Source organism: Xenopus laevis, chromosome 1L (assembly GCF_017654675.1).
Source record: "Xenopus laevis strain J_2021 chromosome 1L, Xenopus_laevis_v10.1, whole genome shotgun sequence".
Taxonomy (NCBI): Eukaryota; Metazoa; Chordata; class Amphibia; order Anura; family Pipidae; genus Xenopus; species Xenopus laevis.
This window is the reverse complement of record NC_054371.1, coordinates 17,188,162-17,205,778: the sequence shown is the minus strand read 5'-3', so window position 1 is coordinate 17,205,778 and position 17,617 is coordinate 17,188,162. Positions and strand designations below refer to the sequence as shown.

The window sequence follows — 17,617 nt, the reverse complement described above, 5'->3', positions numbered from 1 at the left end:
TAAGTAACTGCTGAGGTTTCAGCCCAACAAGCACTGCTGCCTTCTTTATGGGGAATATTGGTGAGTATGAGAGTGTCGCCCTCTCTCTGGTGCAGTCAGCAGTGAGTACAATTATAACTGGCCAATCAGAATAGGGATTTTCAATGTTTAAACAGTTATCTGCCATACACTGTAACATCTTTATTGATGATTGTCAAGGACCTGACTGCCATTTCCATAGATTTCACATTTTATTCATTGATCTGTGCTGCATTTAAAGGTATGAGGCAGCAATCTGTGTAGCCACTTATAATCATTTTAATGAATGAACCTTAATTTGTAAGTTTCTTTGTAGTGAGTTCATATACAGCTGCCTTTTGAGGGGGCAAACTGAAAAAAACATTCATTCTATTATGAAGTATCAGCAGGCACCGGGTTATAAGCAATTAGTTTCGATCAGACAACTGGAATAAAATAATAAAAGCCAAAGTGTTTTACGTTATTTTTAAAGTAAAAATAAAAAGTTACGTTGATTTTCCACCAGATTCCCCATTTGTGGTTAAAAATGGAATCATGTGGAAATGTGGCTACTTACATTAGTGCAGCAATTCCCACAGTGTCAAACTGGAGGGTCCAGATGCCACAGGGACCCCCACCCCCTCTGTGCCCCCCTGACCCAGCTGCAACTCCACACCCCCGCCACAGCCGTAAACCCCCTCTGGGCCCCAGCACTGATCCTCTAGTTGCAGCTGTGGTTGTAGCTAAGGGGTAGATCAGGGGACAGTACAGACCCGTGTGAATAGGAGACAAATGCAGGTCTGGGTCGGCAGGGCCCATGAGGGCCGGGGCTTACCGGGTTTTTACTTTGTGTCTAACCGGCCCAGTCCAACCCAGCCCAGTCCAACCCTGGATTCACAAACTGTAGGTCTGGGCCCCTGGGCAGGGTTGACAAGGGCCTCAGACTAAATGCCAGTTGGGTGTGAGATTTGGGGACAATACCTCTATGTTACACTAGAGATTCCAATTTGAAATCTAAATTAAGGTAAGATATTTTTGGAACTGGGTTGTATGACTGTTCCGACAATATTTTCCTATATCTTAAGTTTAAACGGGGCCCTAACAAAAGATTGAAAAGAAAAAAATCAAAAGCCACTTCATTAGGAGCCTAAATGCACTTGTAGGGACACCTGGTGGTAACTCATGGAAATGTCTTGCTTTTAGCATTGTCTCAACTCTCATTACTTGTTCACTCAACAATCGAGCACCACATTGTGATTTTTGGGAGGATGTAAATGGTCAATATAACAAATTATGTAATGTATCACCCTTGAGAAAGTTCTTATGGGTTGAAACATTATATCTTAGGAGTATAACAATGAGGAGGAGATGGACTGTAACCCTATGGCTTGAGACACATACTTTTCTTTTTTGCTTATTTTGATCACCTTATTTACTAAAATAGGTGCTAAATGTCACAGGTGCAGTTGCTTATAGCAACCAATCAGTAACTAGCTCTTATTTGTCTACTGAGAATTAAAGAAAAAATCTGATTGGTTGCTACGGGCAAATACAGAACACTGGTACATTTGGCTCTTCTATTATTAAACCAGGACAATTGGCCACAACAACCAAATTATATTGATTTGCCCAGCACCATTAGTTCACCACCAGAATGTGAAATCAAGTATCTGCATAGTTGCTTTGGTCAGCTCCAAATATCTAAGTAAATCATAGAGAATTCTCCTATTCATGGGAATGGGCTGCTCCTGCCATTATATCAAATGGGAGAGCTCAGTGATCAGAGAGGCTGCTGGGAGGGAACTCATGAACTGTACTGGTTATACTGTGATGTTGGATAAGATTATAGGATTGTAAAAAAAATCAAACAAAACGTTGATGCAGGAATCCTTATAGAGAACTAGTTTCTAACAGAAAGACTTGCATAGAGAGTCTCCCTCTGCACATATCTTAATATTCACATTTTTATTCTACTCTTTATTCTACAGCTGCTTCTTCCTTTTCTAAAACTAAATGTATTTATATATCTGTGGTTTAGTTATTTCCTTTTTTCCATTTTTTTTTCAGAGAAAGTGCTGCTCTATATTATAAAAGAGGAAGGTTTTTGTTCAGCTCTGTATCACTGTGTGAGAGGGTTCCAACCATGCTGCTGACAGTAATAATCTGCTGCATCTTCTGCTTCCATTCTGCTGATTGTAAAAGTGAAATCAGTTCCAGACCCACTGCCACTGAACCGCTCTGGGGTCCCTGTGTGTCGGGTGTTTGCCTTATAGATCAGCAGCTTTGGTGCCTGCCCTGATTTCTGTTGGTACCAGGCTATATAATTGCTAACACTGCTACTGGCTTTACATGTGATGGTGACAGTTTCTCCTGGTGACACAGAGACATAATCTGGAGACTGAGTCAGTACAACCTGCCCATAGGAACCTTAGGATATGAACAAATACAACCAGAAAATCTGTTATCAATACATATTTATGTAACATCACTATTATTATCTGTATATTTACTGTGCTCACCCTGAAGCCAGAGCATGAGTATAGGCAGCAAGCAGCTGTGGGACACCATACTGATCACTGCACACAGGCCTGATACAGATCACTGAGCCCCTGCCTGCACTCACTCATTTTTATATCCCCACAAGCACACAGGGAATGTACATGTAGATTAAATGCAAATCACAGAGCAGTATTAAGTACTGAAATCATTATGTTACTGGTACCTGTTCTACTGGAGTAAATACAGTTTCTATTCCCCTGTTTCATGTTAATGTCCCTGCACTGCACTCATTATTTACCCTCATTTATCAAGTTAAATTCAGTGCCACACATTCAATGGGTTGCTGCAGTTTAATTTTTATTGATTAAGATTAAAAATGCTTTTGTATTTTTAAAATAATGATATTAACCATGCAAGATGGAAATCCAAGAGGTTTGTTTGGCCACACTCACAGTACTCCAGCTACTCTTTATTAAAGGACCAGTAACATCAAAAAAAAATTTAAAAAAATTCGTTAGTACACAATGAAAAAAAAACCAAGACAAATTATCCTTTACAATTGGAAAGTCTTTATGAAGAAATAACTTGTCCATGCTAGAAGCGCCCCTGTTCTGTAGCGGCCCGACTCCATCTCCTTTTAGTTTACACAGGCTGGCGCCAAACCAAACAATTAGGCTGGTCTCCCGATCCAAAACTTACACAGTCTCTCTCTCCTAAACCTACAGTAGCATGGAAAGTGGCAGCTAAAGGATCCAGCCAGGGAGAAGAAATCAATCTCTGCTGGATGGATGGTCGGCCTGTTGCCTTTTCAGAAGATGAGGGAACGTGAGTTTTGGTAAGTTATTTCTTAATAAAGATTGTAAAGTATAATTTGTCTTGGTGTTTTTTTTCATTATGTACTAACAAATTTTTTTACATTTTTTTTTGATGTTACTGGTCCTTTAAACACAGGCGCTCCACCTCTAGCAGGGTTTCAAATCATAATGCACCAAAAGTCCAAATCTTGCATTTAATCATATGTATTTCTAAGCAGGTGAAAATCTCCTACCTGCCAAGTTTAAAGTCCAAGTAGTATAGTAGTATAATCATTAACGTCCATATATGCTGAAAAATAAATGTCACATTGTTAGTTAAGTTAAAAAAAAAAAAACTTTTGTAACTTTGTGTATCATTCCAATGGTTCCAGTATGTTTAGACTATGTATCCATTTCTTTCACACTGTAGGAGCAGCTTTATCGCCTGTCCAATGACAAAAACTTTAGTTAAATCTTCCCAGCCTTTTACCTTGAACCAGAAAGAAAAAGCTGCTTTTCCCTTCTCAATCTGTGCCACCGACCTGCCCTGTTCCGCCATCTAATATACCCACCAAAGCAGGAGCTCCTGTCTGTCCCATGGAGAATCCATACCGCCTGCCCAGGTACCCAACTGTTACCACTCGGTCCAGACCTTACCATACGATGCCCATGTCGATTCAGCCACAGACGATCTCACTAACCCACCAATCCGATCATCCCGAGCTGCCACAGATGCTCCGGGAAGTGATGGCCTTCCTCGTCTGCCGTTGGTGCCAGTTGTCAAAAGCGCTCCCACTAAAACCGAGGTAAAGAGTCAACAATCTCATTTTTAACTCCCGGGAGGTGCACCGCCCAAAAAACCACATTGAGTTGCTAACATCGTAAAACCAAAACCCTCAAAAGTCGCACAACCTCAGCCGAGGAAGCCGACTGCTTGTTTACAGCCTGCACCACCCCCATGTTATCCATCACAAATATCACCCTCCTGTTTCTCAACTCGTCACCCCAAATAAACAAGGCAATTATAATGGGAAACATTTCCAAAAAACAAAGGTTCCTTGTCAACCCAAGCTCAGTCCAGTTGTCCGGCCACTCCCTCACGCACCACCTGCACCAAAACCGTGACTGCCAGCTGCATCTGTGAAAAGCTGCATTTCCTTATTAGTGACCTCGCTCTCGGGGAATATCAGACTCCCGTTAAATGTGTCAAGGAACCGACGCCAAATTACCAAGTTATCTCTCCTTTGGTAACCACACATGGTGCCGTGGCCCCAGACAGCAATTTACCCAACCTGCGACAGAATACCCTGCCCATAATAATCACTCTGCAAGCAAAATTTAGCCTGCCCAGCAGTGACTGCACTTCTCTCACTGTGGCCTTCTGCCGTTTCTCCAATCTAATCACCCAACTTTTCAACTCGCTCAATTTGTCCGCTGGTAGGAGGCATTCATCCGCCCGCATATCAATTTCCAATCCCAGAAAACAGAGGCAAGTTACCGGTCCCACCGTCTTTTCAGGTGCTAAAGGGACCCCAAATTCTCTCGCCATCTCTTGCAATGTCTCCAACACGTGCAGGCACTCATCTGAGATCTGAGATTTTTTGTGCAGACTAACACAATTTACACATGTGGATTATGATTGGATATTATTCAGTACAGATGTTTAATCACTATATACCTCTATACCACATGATGAAGGCATTCAGTACATAGAAGAGGCTCTTCTTGTAACAAAAATCCCACAGAATATGATTTACTATTTAAATGAATTACTTTTTCTGGTACTTAAGAAAAATGATTTCAGGTTTGATAATGCTTTTTTTATACAGATACAAGGTACCGCTATGGGAAGCAACCTTGCATCCAGTTATGCCAATATTTTATATACTATATTGAGCAGGGAATAATTTTTGGACAGAATGAATTTACACCATACATTTAATGCTCTCTACACTTTGTGGATGATATATTCCTACTATGGATTTCTGATGAATCCAGGTTAGGTGAATTTTTAGCATACATCAACTCACAACATCCCACTATAAAACTCACAGCTGAATATGATTCTAAATCTGTACATTTTTTAGATGTAAATTTAATTAAAAATGGTAACATTTTGGAAACAGACTTGTACATCGAACCCACTGAATGCAATAACATGTTACATAAAGAAAGTTACTATACACCAAGGGGCAGATTCCCTAAAGGGCAAAGTGTCTAACGCTGGTGAAAATTCACCAGAGTGACATCATTTTGCAACTTCACTGATTTACTAACGGGCGCAGGCGTCATTTCGCTAGTGAAAGAGATAGACGCTAGCGTTACTTTGCACTCCAACACCAGACAATTTTCACTTTGCAATAGAAGAAACATCAATAATAAACATCAAGAAGTAAGGCATTCATTTAATTGAAAGAAACTTTAGAGGAACTTATAAGTTGACCTGGTGGCATTTCCAAATTTTTATGTATTTTTGAGAGAGTATAAATAACAGGAATTAATGGATTATCTGATACCAATTGTCCTTGTCCTTATTCACTTGATAAAGGTTATTGAACCCGAAACATGTTGTGTTTACCACTGCCTGGAATAAAATGTTGTTTGCAGTAATACTGCTGGAGTTCCTCTTCCTTCTCCTTTACTTGGATCTTTTGCAGCAGTTGCAGCACAGAGCAACTATTAAGGAATTGGATGCATATCATTTGGAAAAGCTGTGCTAACCACCATCCCCCTCTTCTATTTTGTCCTTGTGCTTCTGTTAGTGACCAGCCATGCTTATCATTTTACAGGAGTTTTTGTTTCATTTTTGCACAGTTTTATAGCTACAGTGACACCTAATGGTGACATTTTAAAACTGATGTTGATAAGGACTTTAACACTATTGATAAGTTTCATGATGGATTTATGATGTCATTCAGCTCTGAAAATTCACAGTGGGGAGGGTATTTAAAGGGCTATTTAGTCACATTGTATTATCCTTGATAAAGGTCCCCAGGCCAGACTGAAACGTCAAATTGTGATGTGTGAAAAAAAAAACCGGCTGTATCCATGTCTGAATGTAAAGGTGGTCATACACGGGCCGATAAAAGGTGCCAACAGACCGAGTCTGCAGCTTATTGGCCCATGTATGGGGCCCCCCTACGGGCTTCCCCGATCGAGATCTGACTGAAAGTTGGCCAGATCTTGATCGGATGGGACTAAAAATCAGGTTGGATCGTGGCCACATCTGTTTTGTTGATGCGGTCCCACGATCCGACTGCCCATTCCCATTTGTTAGGATCTGATCGTTGGGCCCTAGAGCTCACGATCGGATCAGCCCGATATTGCCCAAATGAGCAGATCTCTCTGTGTATGGCCCCCTTAAGGCTCTAAACTAGCAGTGCTGGATGTATCAGTGTCACAGAGACATAAAGGAGTCATTTGCATGTTTCTACCCATAATTACTTAAAAGGGTGTTGATCCATGTGAATACCTTGTATTGTAACTACTGACAGGTCTTGGGCTCCTTTTATCCCAGCTCCCCCTATGGTTATTCTCATAGAACCTAATTCTAAAAATAGTTATCAGCTCTCATCAGACAATTACTAATTAAAGGCAAATTCATTATTATTTGTTGTGGATTCAATTTTTGACCTTTTTGTGATTTCACCCACAATTTATTTTATTGTGGTTTAGAAGTGAGGAGACTCACATTTGGGTATGAAATACACTTGAAGTTACACCTAGTGGTCTCTCTGTATAACAAACACATATTTATATCTCACTTTTAGCTTTGTGTTAAGTCTCAGTTTTATATTTAAAGCAGGTACAGTTTGTTCTCACAATATTTGTGCATCTCTTCTTGGTTCCTGGGATGGGAAGGTGTAGATAAGCACTATAATTTACATTATGTGTCACCCTAGACATTGAAAAATATAATGTGACATCAGTATAACCTGAGAGAGACAGGACTGTCACCCTATAATAACACAAAATTGTTTCTATAGCTGTCATAGGCTTATTTAACATGGTATGTGCTAAACTGCACCAGTGCAATTACTCATAGCAACCGGCAACTTCTTTTGATTGATCACTTAGCAAGAGGTGTATCCCAACAGACTGACACCATACACACTATTTCTCACATAACCAAACATTAATCTGAAATACTGACCACAGAATTCTATACATTTTATACTAAAACTGACTAATTCATAAATTCATAAATTTGCTGCAGAATATTTGCAGGAAATATTACCCAGTGGTAATTTAGTTTGACAGACACCAATGTTCAAACTGCTTGAACAGCATTTGCATCGCTTTACTCATGGGACCTGCATAGGGTTGCCACCTGTCCGGCTTTGAACCAGACAGTCAGGTTTTTATGGGTACAGTCCGGTTTGAAACAATGTGCCCGGGTATCTCAGTTCTGAAAACTGAAATCAGCAGCACCTATTGCTAATACAGTTAGTATTCATTTTATTGTAGTTATCATGTCTGACAGTAACATGTATCTATCTCACTGTTAGCTAAAACGTTAAGTGTTCAGGTAATTGAGCCATTACTGGCTGAAGGTGCCCAATAGAGGAGGAGAGATTGTTTGCAGCTTTTGTAGCATGATGATGGTTGCTGGCTTCTTAGCTGTCGCTGGTGATAAAACATGTTTTATGTATTATAAGATTAACCCCTACTGTTGAGATTATAGGAGTATTGTAATATAAGTCTTATTTTGAGATTAACTCATTATAAGGCATTGGGGCAGATTCACTAAAGGGCGCAAAAGGCAAACGCTAGCATCAGTTCACCTGAAATCCCATCTGCATAGAGGGCAATTCGCTAGCAAAGGAGACCGTCACTAGCGTTCGTTCGCACCCTATCACCGTTACGGTCCACAAATTCAAGATGCAAATTTTACGCTACCTCTTTCGCCAAAGTTTTCTTCACCACCTCAGACCAGATGAACTAAAACAAACCTTCATCCTCCTCAATCAGACTTTTACTTTTTTTAAAGTGGGATTGCCTTCATAAGTTCTGAATATGAAGTTTTTTGTGTTACCATTTTTTTGAGGGGCATGGAACATTTATTTGTTTTAGGGAGGGCTCATGTCTAGGGCATTAGAGGATCTCTTTTGTCTTTATTCTGATTCCTTGGACATTAGTAATAAAAAGTGGCCACTTCAAGCAATTTCAGCAACATCAGTAATAAAGATGTCCATACAACTGTAATGTGGGTGCCCTATTCAAATTGACGGCTTAGAAGGACTAATGAAGTTTTATTAGGCAGAAATGAATGCTAGTGAAACTTCGCTATGAAATGCTCACACTACCAATGTAACACTACTAAAAAGTCACCAGCGTTCGGCAGCAGAGAAGCAACTTGACATTTTAGTGAATTAATGTAGTGGTAACAAATTTGAGCCTGGCAAAGTGTCTGTTGGTGACAATTCATCATCATTTATTTATATAGCACTGACAAGATAGGCATTGCTTTTTTGGCCCCAGAGTCTTACCATGACTTAAAATACCCCTATGAGCTCAATACCAGTAAAGAGGTTGATGTGAATCATACATCAATTTATAAACCAAGTTTTAAAGGATTAGTTCAGTGTGAAAATAAAAACTGGGTAAATAGATAGGCTGTGCAAAATAAAAATTTATCTAATATAGTTAGTTAGGCAAAAATGTTATGTCTAAAGGCTGGAGTGATTTTATATATAACATGTCAGTCAGAGCACTACTTCCTGCTTTTCAGCTCTCTTGGTTTACACTGACTTGTTACCCTGGTTACCAGGCAGTAACCAATCAGAGACTTGGGGGGAGCCACATGGGTCATATCTGTTGTTTTTGAATCTGAGCTGAATGCTGAGGATCAATTACAAACTCACTGAACAGAAATGTACCATGTGGCCCCCCTTCAAGTCACTGACTAACTCAGTGTTAGAGAGCTGAAAAGCAGGAAGTTGGATTCTGGCTGTTTTATTAGACATCTGTTCACTCCAGCCTTTATACATTACATTTTTGGCTAACTAACTATATTAGAAACATTTTTACTTTGCACAGCCTATCTATTTACCCAGTTTTTATTTTCACACTGAACTATTCCTTTAACAGCCAGTCACATCTTAAGAGCAAACAACCCTCTTTCTTATGGCATAAAGTTGAAAATATTGTTTCTAAAAAGTTTGTCCTGACATAATTTCAGGAACACGGCCAGTCACATGCAGGGTGCCTAACAGCATATATTCATGTTTATTAGGGGTCCCATTTGCTGTTGTTGCCTTAAGACAAATAGCTGCAGATTTCTTGGAAGGCTAGCATATTGGTTTAGAAAATTGAAGCTGCTCTGTGGTGTTGCTACTACTGCAACTCCTCTGGGCAAGACAAACTAAATAAACATAAATAATATGTGTATGGTGTTGAATTCTGCCTTTAAAGGAATAGTTCAGTGTGAAAATAAAATGTGTAAATAGATAGGCTGTGCAAAATAGTGATGGGCGAATTTGCGCCGTTTTGCTTCGCCGAAAAACTTAGCAAATTTTGCGAAACGGCGAAAAATTCACGAAACGGCGCCGCAAATTTTCGCGGCCGTTTCGTGAAATATTCGCTGGTGGCAAATCACGTAAATCTAATATAATCTAATCTAATATAGTTAGATAATTACAAAATCTAATGTACAGTATAAAGGCTGGAGTGAACAGAAGTCTAATAAAACAGCCAGAATCCAACTTCCTGCTTTTCAGTTCTATAACTCTGAACTATTCCTTTAAAGGTGGAACATTACCTATAGATTGCAAGGCAAGAGAGTAATTAACAAAAAACATGTTAAGAAACCATTAAAAAGCTAGAAATGTGTCTTTGGTATTGTGAGATTAAGAGACTGAGATTATATAGGAATCCTATTAGAGAATCAGCTTCAAAATAGACCTTGTATAGAGGTACATTACAATATACACTGCACATTTTCTTATGTTTAATATTTTAAAAAAAGATTTATGCCATTGTTTTTTCTAAAACTAAAATAATTTATAATTGTGTGATTTAGTAGTTTCCTTTCTAAACCATTTGTGGAGCCACTGGGCCCCTTGTACAGAGAAGCTAATTCTCTATATCAGGTCACAGTCTCTGCTCCCAACACTTTTAGGGGGGGTCCCAGGTCTGTATGAGCACCTGCAGGTAAGTACCATAGAACTGTGTAAGGAAGGTGAGTAGAACCAGTAACTTGTGCACAGGGCCGGATTTACATAACGGGCACCCCTAGGCCCACTGCCGCCCCCCCTTTATTCATGCAAATTTACATAATCAGGACCCGAGCAATGTGGATTGGGCACGGGAAATTTACAAATTGATTGTATCTTCTGTGCATCCCCAGTGTTTTTGAACCAATGTGGGTGTGGTTGGGCAGCATGCCGCCCCCCTAAAATCCTGCTGCCTAGGTGCATAGTGACAGGACTGTCATAAACCTCTAATAACATGTACCCAGGGAATACTGTCAGCTGCTTATTTCCCTTTATATATTTGTCTTCATAAAAGAGGAAGGTTTTTGTGCAGCTCTGTATCACTGTGTGAGAGGGTCGCTCCTACTCTGCTGACAGTAATAATCTGCTGCATCTTCTGCTTCCATTCTGCTGATTGTAAGAGTGAAATCTGTTCCAGACCCACTGCCACTGAACCGCTCTGGGGTCCCTGTGTGTCGGGTGTTTGCCTTATAGATCAGCAGCTTTGGTACCTGCCCTGATTTCTGTTGGTACCAGTGGAGATAGCTGGTAGAGCCATATATAACACTGCTACTGGCTTTACATGTGAGGGTGACAGTTTCTCCCGGTGACACAGAGACATAATCTGGAGACTGAGTCAGTACAATCTGCCCATAGGAACCTGAGGAATGATCAAAAACAGTTAGTAAAAATGAACCAATCTTCAGCTTGAAACACCTCGAAGGATAATATATCCTCTAAAGTGTTACTCTGTTAGACTTAGAATCTGTTTATATTTGATTGGCACTTCTCACCTTGAAGCCAGAGCATGAGTATAGGCAGCAAGCAGCTGTGGGACACCATACTGATCACTGCACACAGGCCTGATACAGATCACTGAGCCCCTGCCTGCACTCACTCATATTTATATCCCCACAAGCACACAGGGAATGTATATTATATGCAAAACAGAGATGTAATAAAAGCATCAATGATCAGACATTAGCTCTCATAATACTGGTAACAGTTCCTACATGTAATGCAATAATCTGGGGTTGCTGGTGGGTAATATACATAGCTGAAACAAGTAATTCCAGTCAGCAGAAAGAAGGACTAGCAAGTAATTGCCTTGTGTACATGGAGGTATAGATAGATGGGATGAGTGGGTGGTTTTAAAAGAATATTAAGAATATAGTGTTAGGAAACCAGTGGCTAAATGTACTGACCACCAGGGAGCCACTGCCCATAGTATTTGGGTCGAGTCCAAAGAGGAAGCTGATTGGGAAATGGGCAGGGTAAATACTTGGCAAACAGTAGAACTTTATTGAAGTACGGGCATTGATAACAAGGGAGGGCAGAAGTCAGGCACAAGTACACTTGAGGTTAATAAACAGGTTGGCAGGCTTACTTGCAATGTAGGGCAACATTCCTAGATTAAACAAACAGTGGGGTTATTAAGTGCAGACCAAGGTTTAAGGCTGGTAGAGTAGTACAGACTGGATCAGGAGCACCTGCTAGAGACAGAGAGACCAGCAGCAAAGTAGACATAAGAAATGATAAGCTTACAATTCAAGCCTGTATATAGGGAGGTTTATGGGAATGAGCTGTAATTATTGTTGTTATGGTGCTTTAATCTTGGGGACAACAGTTTGCCATGTGAAGGAGGAATATTAGGCTTTGTACCTTCCCTGGGTCATTGAGAGAATCAGAGGGAGGAGCTGGTTGGTTTATCCCATGTTCTGCTGCTTGAGATTAAGGCAGAGGTCTATAAATAGGGTTTAAAGCTATAGAATAATATATACCTCAGTACCCAACACTTTCTTGAACATGTATCATGGTACAAAATCGAGTTATAAAGATCCATTCCCTGGAATCTATGTAGGGTGGTTTAATCCCCCATTTCCTAGGTTAAGTGGAACCTTACAGCAACACCTACAATAATGAACATGATGCAACAAGGTAACAACTTAAATAAAATAAAGAGTGGTTGAGGTATGAGATATTTATATTAATGACTTTATTGAATGTACAATTTCAACATATTCTATCAAATGGTTCATGAGCAATTGTTTCTAGCAAACATGTGTACTGTATCATTCTGCACTTGATCAAAGATCCAAAGTCTCTGGGATCTATGTAGGGTGATATCATTCCTCCATTTTCCAGGTAAATAGGTTCAACTTGTCTATAGCCTTTGACAGCTGGTACAATAGATATTGATATTTGAATAATCAATTAGCTTGGAGAAACATTATACATGGCAAGTACTACACAATATTCTGAATCAGTCTTCATCAAAACTAGATAGATTTAACAACTTTGTATCTACCAATATCTTAAAAACATGTAATGGAAGAATGCACATTTTATCATCTATCTTGTGTTATTACATGAGTTGAGGGAATTACGCGAATAAATCCGCTTGAATTGCCTTACTGACCACCGGATAAAGGATATAAACATTTAAAGGCAACTGAAATATACTTGAATATTGGCTATAGATATGAATATAATATAACACATCTATTTGATAAGATAGGCTGTTACATGGAAACTGTACAATATATGTTATTATGTAAATATTAACATTGTTGTTATAGATCATATGACTCGTTTATTTTTTCTATGTATGTTTTATGTAAAAAGAGAACATTACTGTAAAATGTCATTAATATGACTATATATACTTGAAAATACTTAATAAAAAATTATTGAAATCGAGATTAAGGCAGAGGTAACTGGAAAGTGCCACAGTGGGAAGGTGAGTCAGACTCCCTAGTACTTACCTACCAGCCTTCCTCTCTAATACAGAGCCATTTTTTACACATATGATTCCCCCCAATCACATTAGTAAGTGAAATGAATCTTAAGTAACTGCTGAGGTTTCAGCCCAACAAGCATTGCTGCCTTCTTTATGGGGAATATTGGTGAGTATGAGAGTGTCGCCCTCTCTCTGGTGCAGTCAGCAGTGAGTACAATTATAACTGGCCAATCAGAATAGGGATTTTCAATGTTTTAAACAGTTACCTGCCATACACTGTAACATCTATATTGTGGATTGTCAAGGACCTGACTGCCATTTCCATAGATTTCACATTTTATTCTTTGATCTGTGCTGCATTTAAAGGTGTGAGGCAGCAATCTGTGTAGCCACTTATAATCATTTTAATGAATGAACCTTAATTTGTAAGTTTCTTTGTAGTGAGTTCATATACAGCTGCCTTATGAGGGGGGTAAACTGAAAAAAACATTCATTCTATTATAAAGTATCAGCAGGCACCAGATTATCAGCAATTAGTTTCGATCAGACAACTGGAGTAAAATCATAAAAGCCAAAGGGGTTTTTTACGTTATTTTTAAAGTAAACATAAAAAGTAAAGTTGATTTTCCCTTAGATAACCCTTTTTGTAGTTCCAAATGGAATCATGTGGAAGTGTGGCTACTTACATTAGTGCAGCAATTCACACAGTGTCAAACTGGAGGGTCCAGGTACCACAGGGACCCCCACCCCCTCTGTTCCCCCCTGAACCAGCTGCAATTCCACACCCCCGACACAGCTGTAAACCCCCTCTGGGCCCCAGCACCGGTCCTCTAGTTGTGGCTGTGATTGTAGCTAAGGGGTAGATCAGGGGACAGTACAGACCCATGTGAATAGGAGACAAATGCAGGTCTGGGTCGGCAAGGCCCATGAGGACCGGGGCTTACCGGGTTTTTACTTTGTGTCTTACTGGCCCAGTCCAACCCTGGATTCACAAACTGTAGGACTGGCCCCTGGGCAGGGTTGGCTAAGTGGCAGGGGCCTCAGACTGAATGCCAGTTGGGTGTAAGATTTGTGGACAATACCTCTATGCTATACTAGAGATTCCAATTTGAAATCTAAATTAAGGTTAGATATTTTTGGAACTGGGTTGTATGACTGTTCCGACAATATTTTCCTATATCTTAAGTTTAAACGGGGCCCTATCAAAAGATTGAAAAGAAAAATATCAAAAACCACTTCATTCAGTAACTAGCTCGTATTTGTCTACTGAGGATAAAAGAAAAAATCTGATTGGTTGCTACGGGCGAATACAGAACACTGGTACAGTTGGCTCTTCTATAATTAAACCAGGACAATTGGCCACAAAAACCAAATTATATTGATTTGCCCAGCACCATTAGTTCACCACCAGAATGTGAAATCAAGTATCTGCATAGTTGCTTTGGTCAGCTCCAAATATCATAGTAAATCATAGAGAATTCTCCTATTAATGGGAAAGGGCTGCTCCTGCCATTATATCAAATGGGAGAGCTCAGTGATCAGAGAGGCTGCTGGGAGGGAACTCATGAACTGTACTGGTTATACTGTGATGTTGGGTAAGATAATAGGATTGTAAAAACATAAAATGTTGATGCAGGAATCCTAATAGAGAACTAGTTTCTAACAGAAAGACTTGCATAGAGAGTCTCACTCTTCACATGTCAATCAGGTGTGAGCACTGCGCAGAGGCCAATTAAGGAAATGGTCAGCAGCACCAGAGATTTATGTGAATCCACCGATCCACAGAGTATACAAAAAATGTTCCTGAGTCTGGTGCGCTTGTTCGATATAGAATCCCCAATAATAAAGATAGAAATTCTATAAAGTGTATTACAGTTTTCCCGACAGGTAAGTAGGTTTATCTACTCACAAATTAGCTTGATTTTATGCTTGTCACAGGGATCGTTGCAGCGTGCACTGGAAGTATTCACATTTTTATTCTACTCTTTATTATACAGCTGCTTCTTCCTTTTCTAAAACTAAATGTATTTATATATCTGTGGTTTAGTTATTTCATTTTTTCCATTTTGTGAAGCTTACACAGAGAAGGTGCTGCTCTATATTATAAAAGAGGAAGGTTTTTGTTCAGCTCTGTATCACTGTGTGAGAGGGTTGCTGTTATATTGCTGACAGTAATAATCTGCTGCATCTTCTGCTTCCATTCTGCTGATTGTAAGAGTGAAATCAGTTCCAGACCCACTGCCGCTGAACCGCTCTGGGGTCCCTGTGTGTCGGGTGCTTGCGTGATAGATCAGCAGCTTTGGTGCCTGCCCTGATTTCTGTTGGTACCAGGCTAACAAGCTGGTAGAGCCACTTACAAGGCTGCTACTGGCTTTACATGTGAGGGTGACAGTTTCTCCTGGTGACACAGAGACATAATCTGGAGACTGAGTCAATACAATCTGCCCATAGGAACCTGAGGATTAAGAAAAAAATACGAGTATAGTAACTAAAATGATATAACTGTTCCTGTAATGGAAGTGTTTTGTGCTGATTCTGTATAATTATTAGACAGTGATTAATTCTCACCCTGAAGCCAGAGCATGAGTATAGGCAGCAAGCAGCTGTGGGACACCATACTGATCACTGCACACAGGCCTGATACAGATCACTGAGCCCCTGCCTGCACTCACTCATATTTATATCCCCACAAGTACACAGGGAATGTACATGTAGATTATATGCAAATCACAGAGCAGTATTAAGTACTTAAATCATTATGTTACTGGTATCTGTCCTACTGGAGAAAATACAGTTTATATCCCCTGTTTCATGTTAATGTCCCTGCACTGCACTCATTATTTACACTCATTCATCAAGATAAATTCAGTCTCAACTATTAAATATCTGGGGGTGAATTTAAGAGATGATTTAGAAAGAGCATATCAAGATAATTATGTTCCATTGTTAGCTTCTATTCAAAAGGCAATCGATAACTGGAAGAACATTAAGATATCTTGGTTTGGCAGAATTCAAGCGATAAAGATGGTGGTCATGGCCAAAGCCCTATACTTTTTCCAAGTCCTACCAATAGATGTACCCTCCCACTTTCTTTACTACATTAAGATTGATTTTCACAAGATTCATTTGGGGAGGGAAACCCCAGAGGCTAAGCTATAAGCACATAACTCAAATAAAAGAAAAAGCAGGAATGGGAGTCCCAGATCCTTATTTAGATTTTATAGCAGTGCATTTGATTAGACTATTGAACTGGACGACAAGGAAAGGGAAAAAAGACTGGTGTGAATAAGAACAAGGGTGGTGCCACTATCCACTAGAACATTCATTATGGGATAATAAATGGGCAGTGAATAAGTCTATGCAACAACATCCATTAATTAGTACAACCTTGAAAATATGGCATAAGAACAAAATAACATTGCACCTGACGAAAGCACCCTATGTGCTACAACTCTTAAGATATAATCCAAACTTCCCTCCGGGTATGGAAAGGGGAGCATTCGCTATATGGGAGAACTTGGACGATAGACCCACTAAGGTACAGGATTTGGTTAAAGGAGCAAGTTGAGCTCACTAGAGGACTTGCAAAGGAGATGGGGGAAATACCCAAGAGATTTATGGGGTTACTACCAACTGCACCATTTTTTAAATATTAACAGAGAAAGAGAATGGGACAGACCCCTAACAGAGTGGGAGCGGATAATAGATCAAGATCAAGAAGTGATTAAACCTTTATCCAAAATGTATAATATGGTACTAAACACAGAGGAATTTAAATCATTTTCAGAGAGAGAATTTGGTAGAAATATACAAGAACATGAATGGATAAAGATCTTTAAATATGGGAATAAGATGACAAGGGTTGTGAAAGTAAAAGAAGCTATATATAAAATGGTGACAAGATGGCACTATACTCCTGTCAAACTCCATAAGATGCACCCACAGACATCCAACCTATGTTGGAGATGTAATAAAGAGGTGGGTACACATATACATATCTGAATAACGTGTTCAAGATTGAAAGACTACTGGTCCCAGGTATTAGAGAGCATACACAAAATAACATCTATCAAAATTTGTGTAGATGATTATGCAGTAATACTATTGAATGTGAACCTAGAGAAAGCTAAGATGTTGGATGACTTACTTACCTTTCAACTAATCCAGGCTGCTAAAGCACTTATTCCAAGTCAAAGGAACCTTCTACATATAATAACTGGTTAAAATCTGTGGATGAAATAAGAGTATTAGAGGAATTAACACATGTACATCACAATAATAGTGCAATGTATTGGCAAATATGGTCTCCCTGGCATAGATTTATAGAATCAATGGAAATGGGGAAGACCTAGGGAAAATGATCTGGAAAGTGTATTAAGTATGAGACCTGAAAT

General features: G+C 39.5%; 3 gene segments (V, D, J or C); all 3 read right to left on the bottom strand.

Moving 5' to 3' along the window:
• Nucleotides 1–2,100: 2,100 nt before the first annotated feature.
• On the bottom strand, nucleotides 2,101–2,628 carry LOC108719316. The segment is given in 2 exon segments: nucleotides 2,101–2,424; nucleotides 2,517–2,628. Coding segments are annotated over 2 exon segments (357 nt in total).
• Nucleotides 2,629–10,741: 8,113 nt separating this feature from the next.
• Nucleotides 10,742–11,419, bottom strand: LOC108696214. The segment is given in 2 exon segments: nucleotides 10,742–11,144; nucleotides 11,278–11,419. Coding segments are annotated over 2 exon segments (369 nt in total).
• Nucleotides 11,420–15,358: 3,939 nt separating this feature from the next.
• Nucleotides 15,359–15,910, bottom strand: LOC121400502. The segment is given in 2 exon segments: nucleotides 15,359–15,678; nucleotides 15,792–15,910. Coding segments are annotated over 2 exon segments (369 nt in total).
• Nucleotides 15,911–17,617: the final 1,707 nt, after the last annotated feature.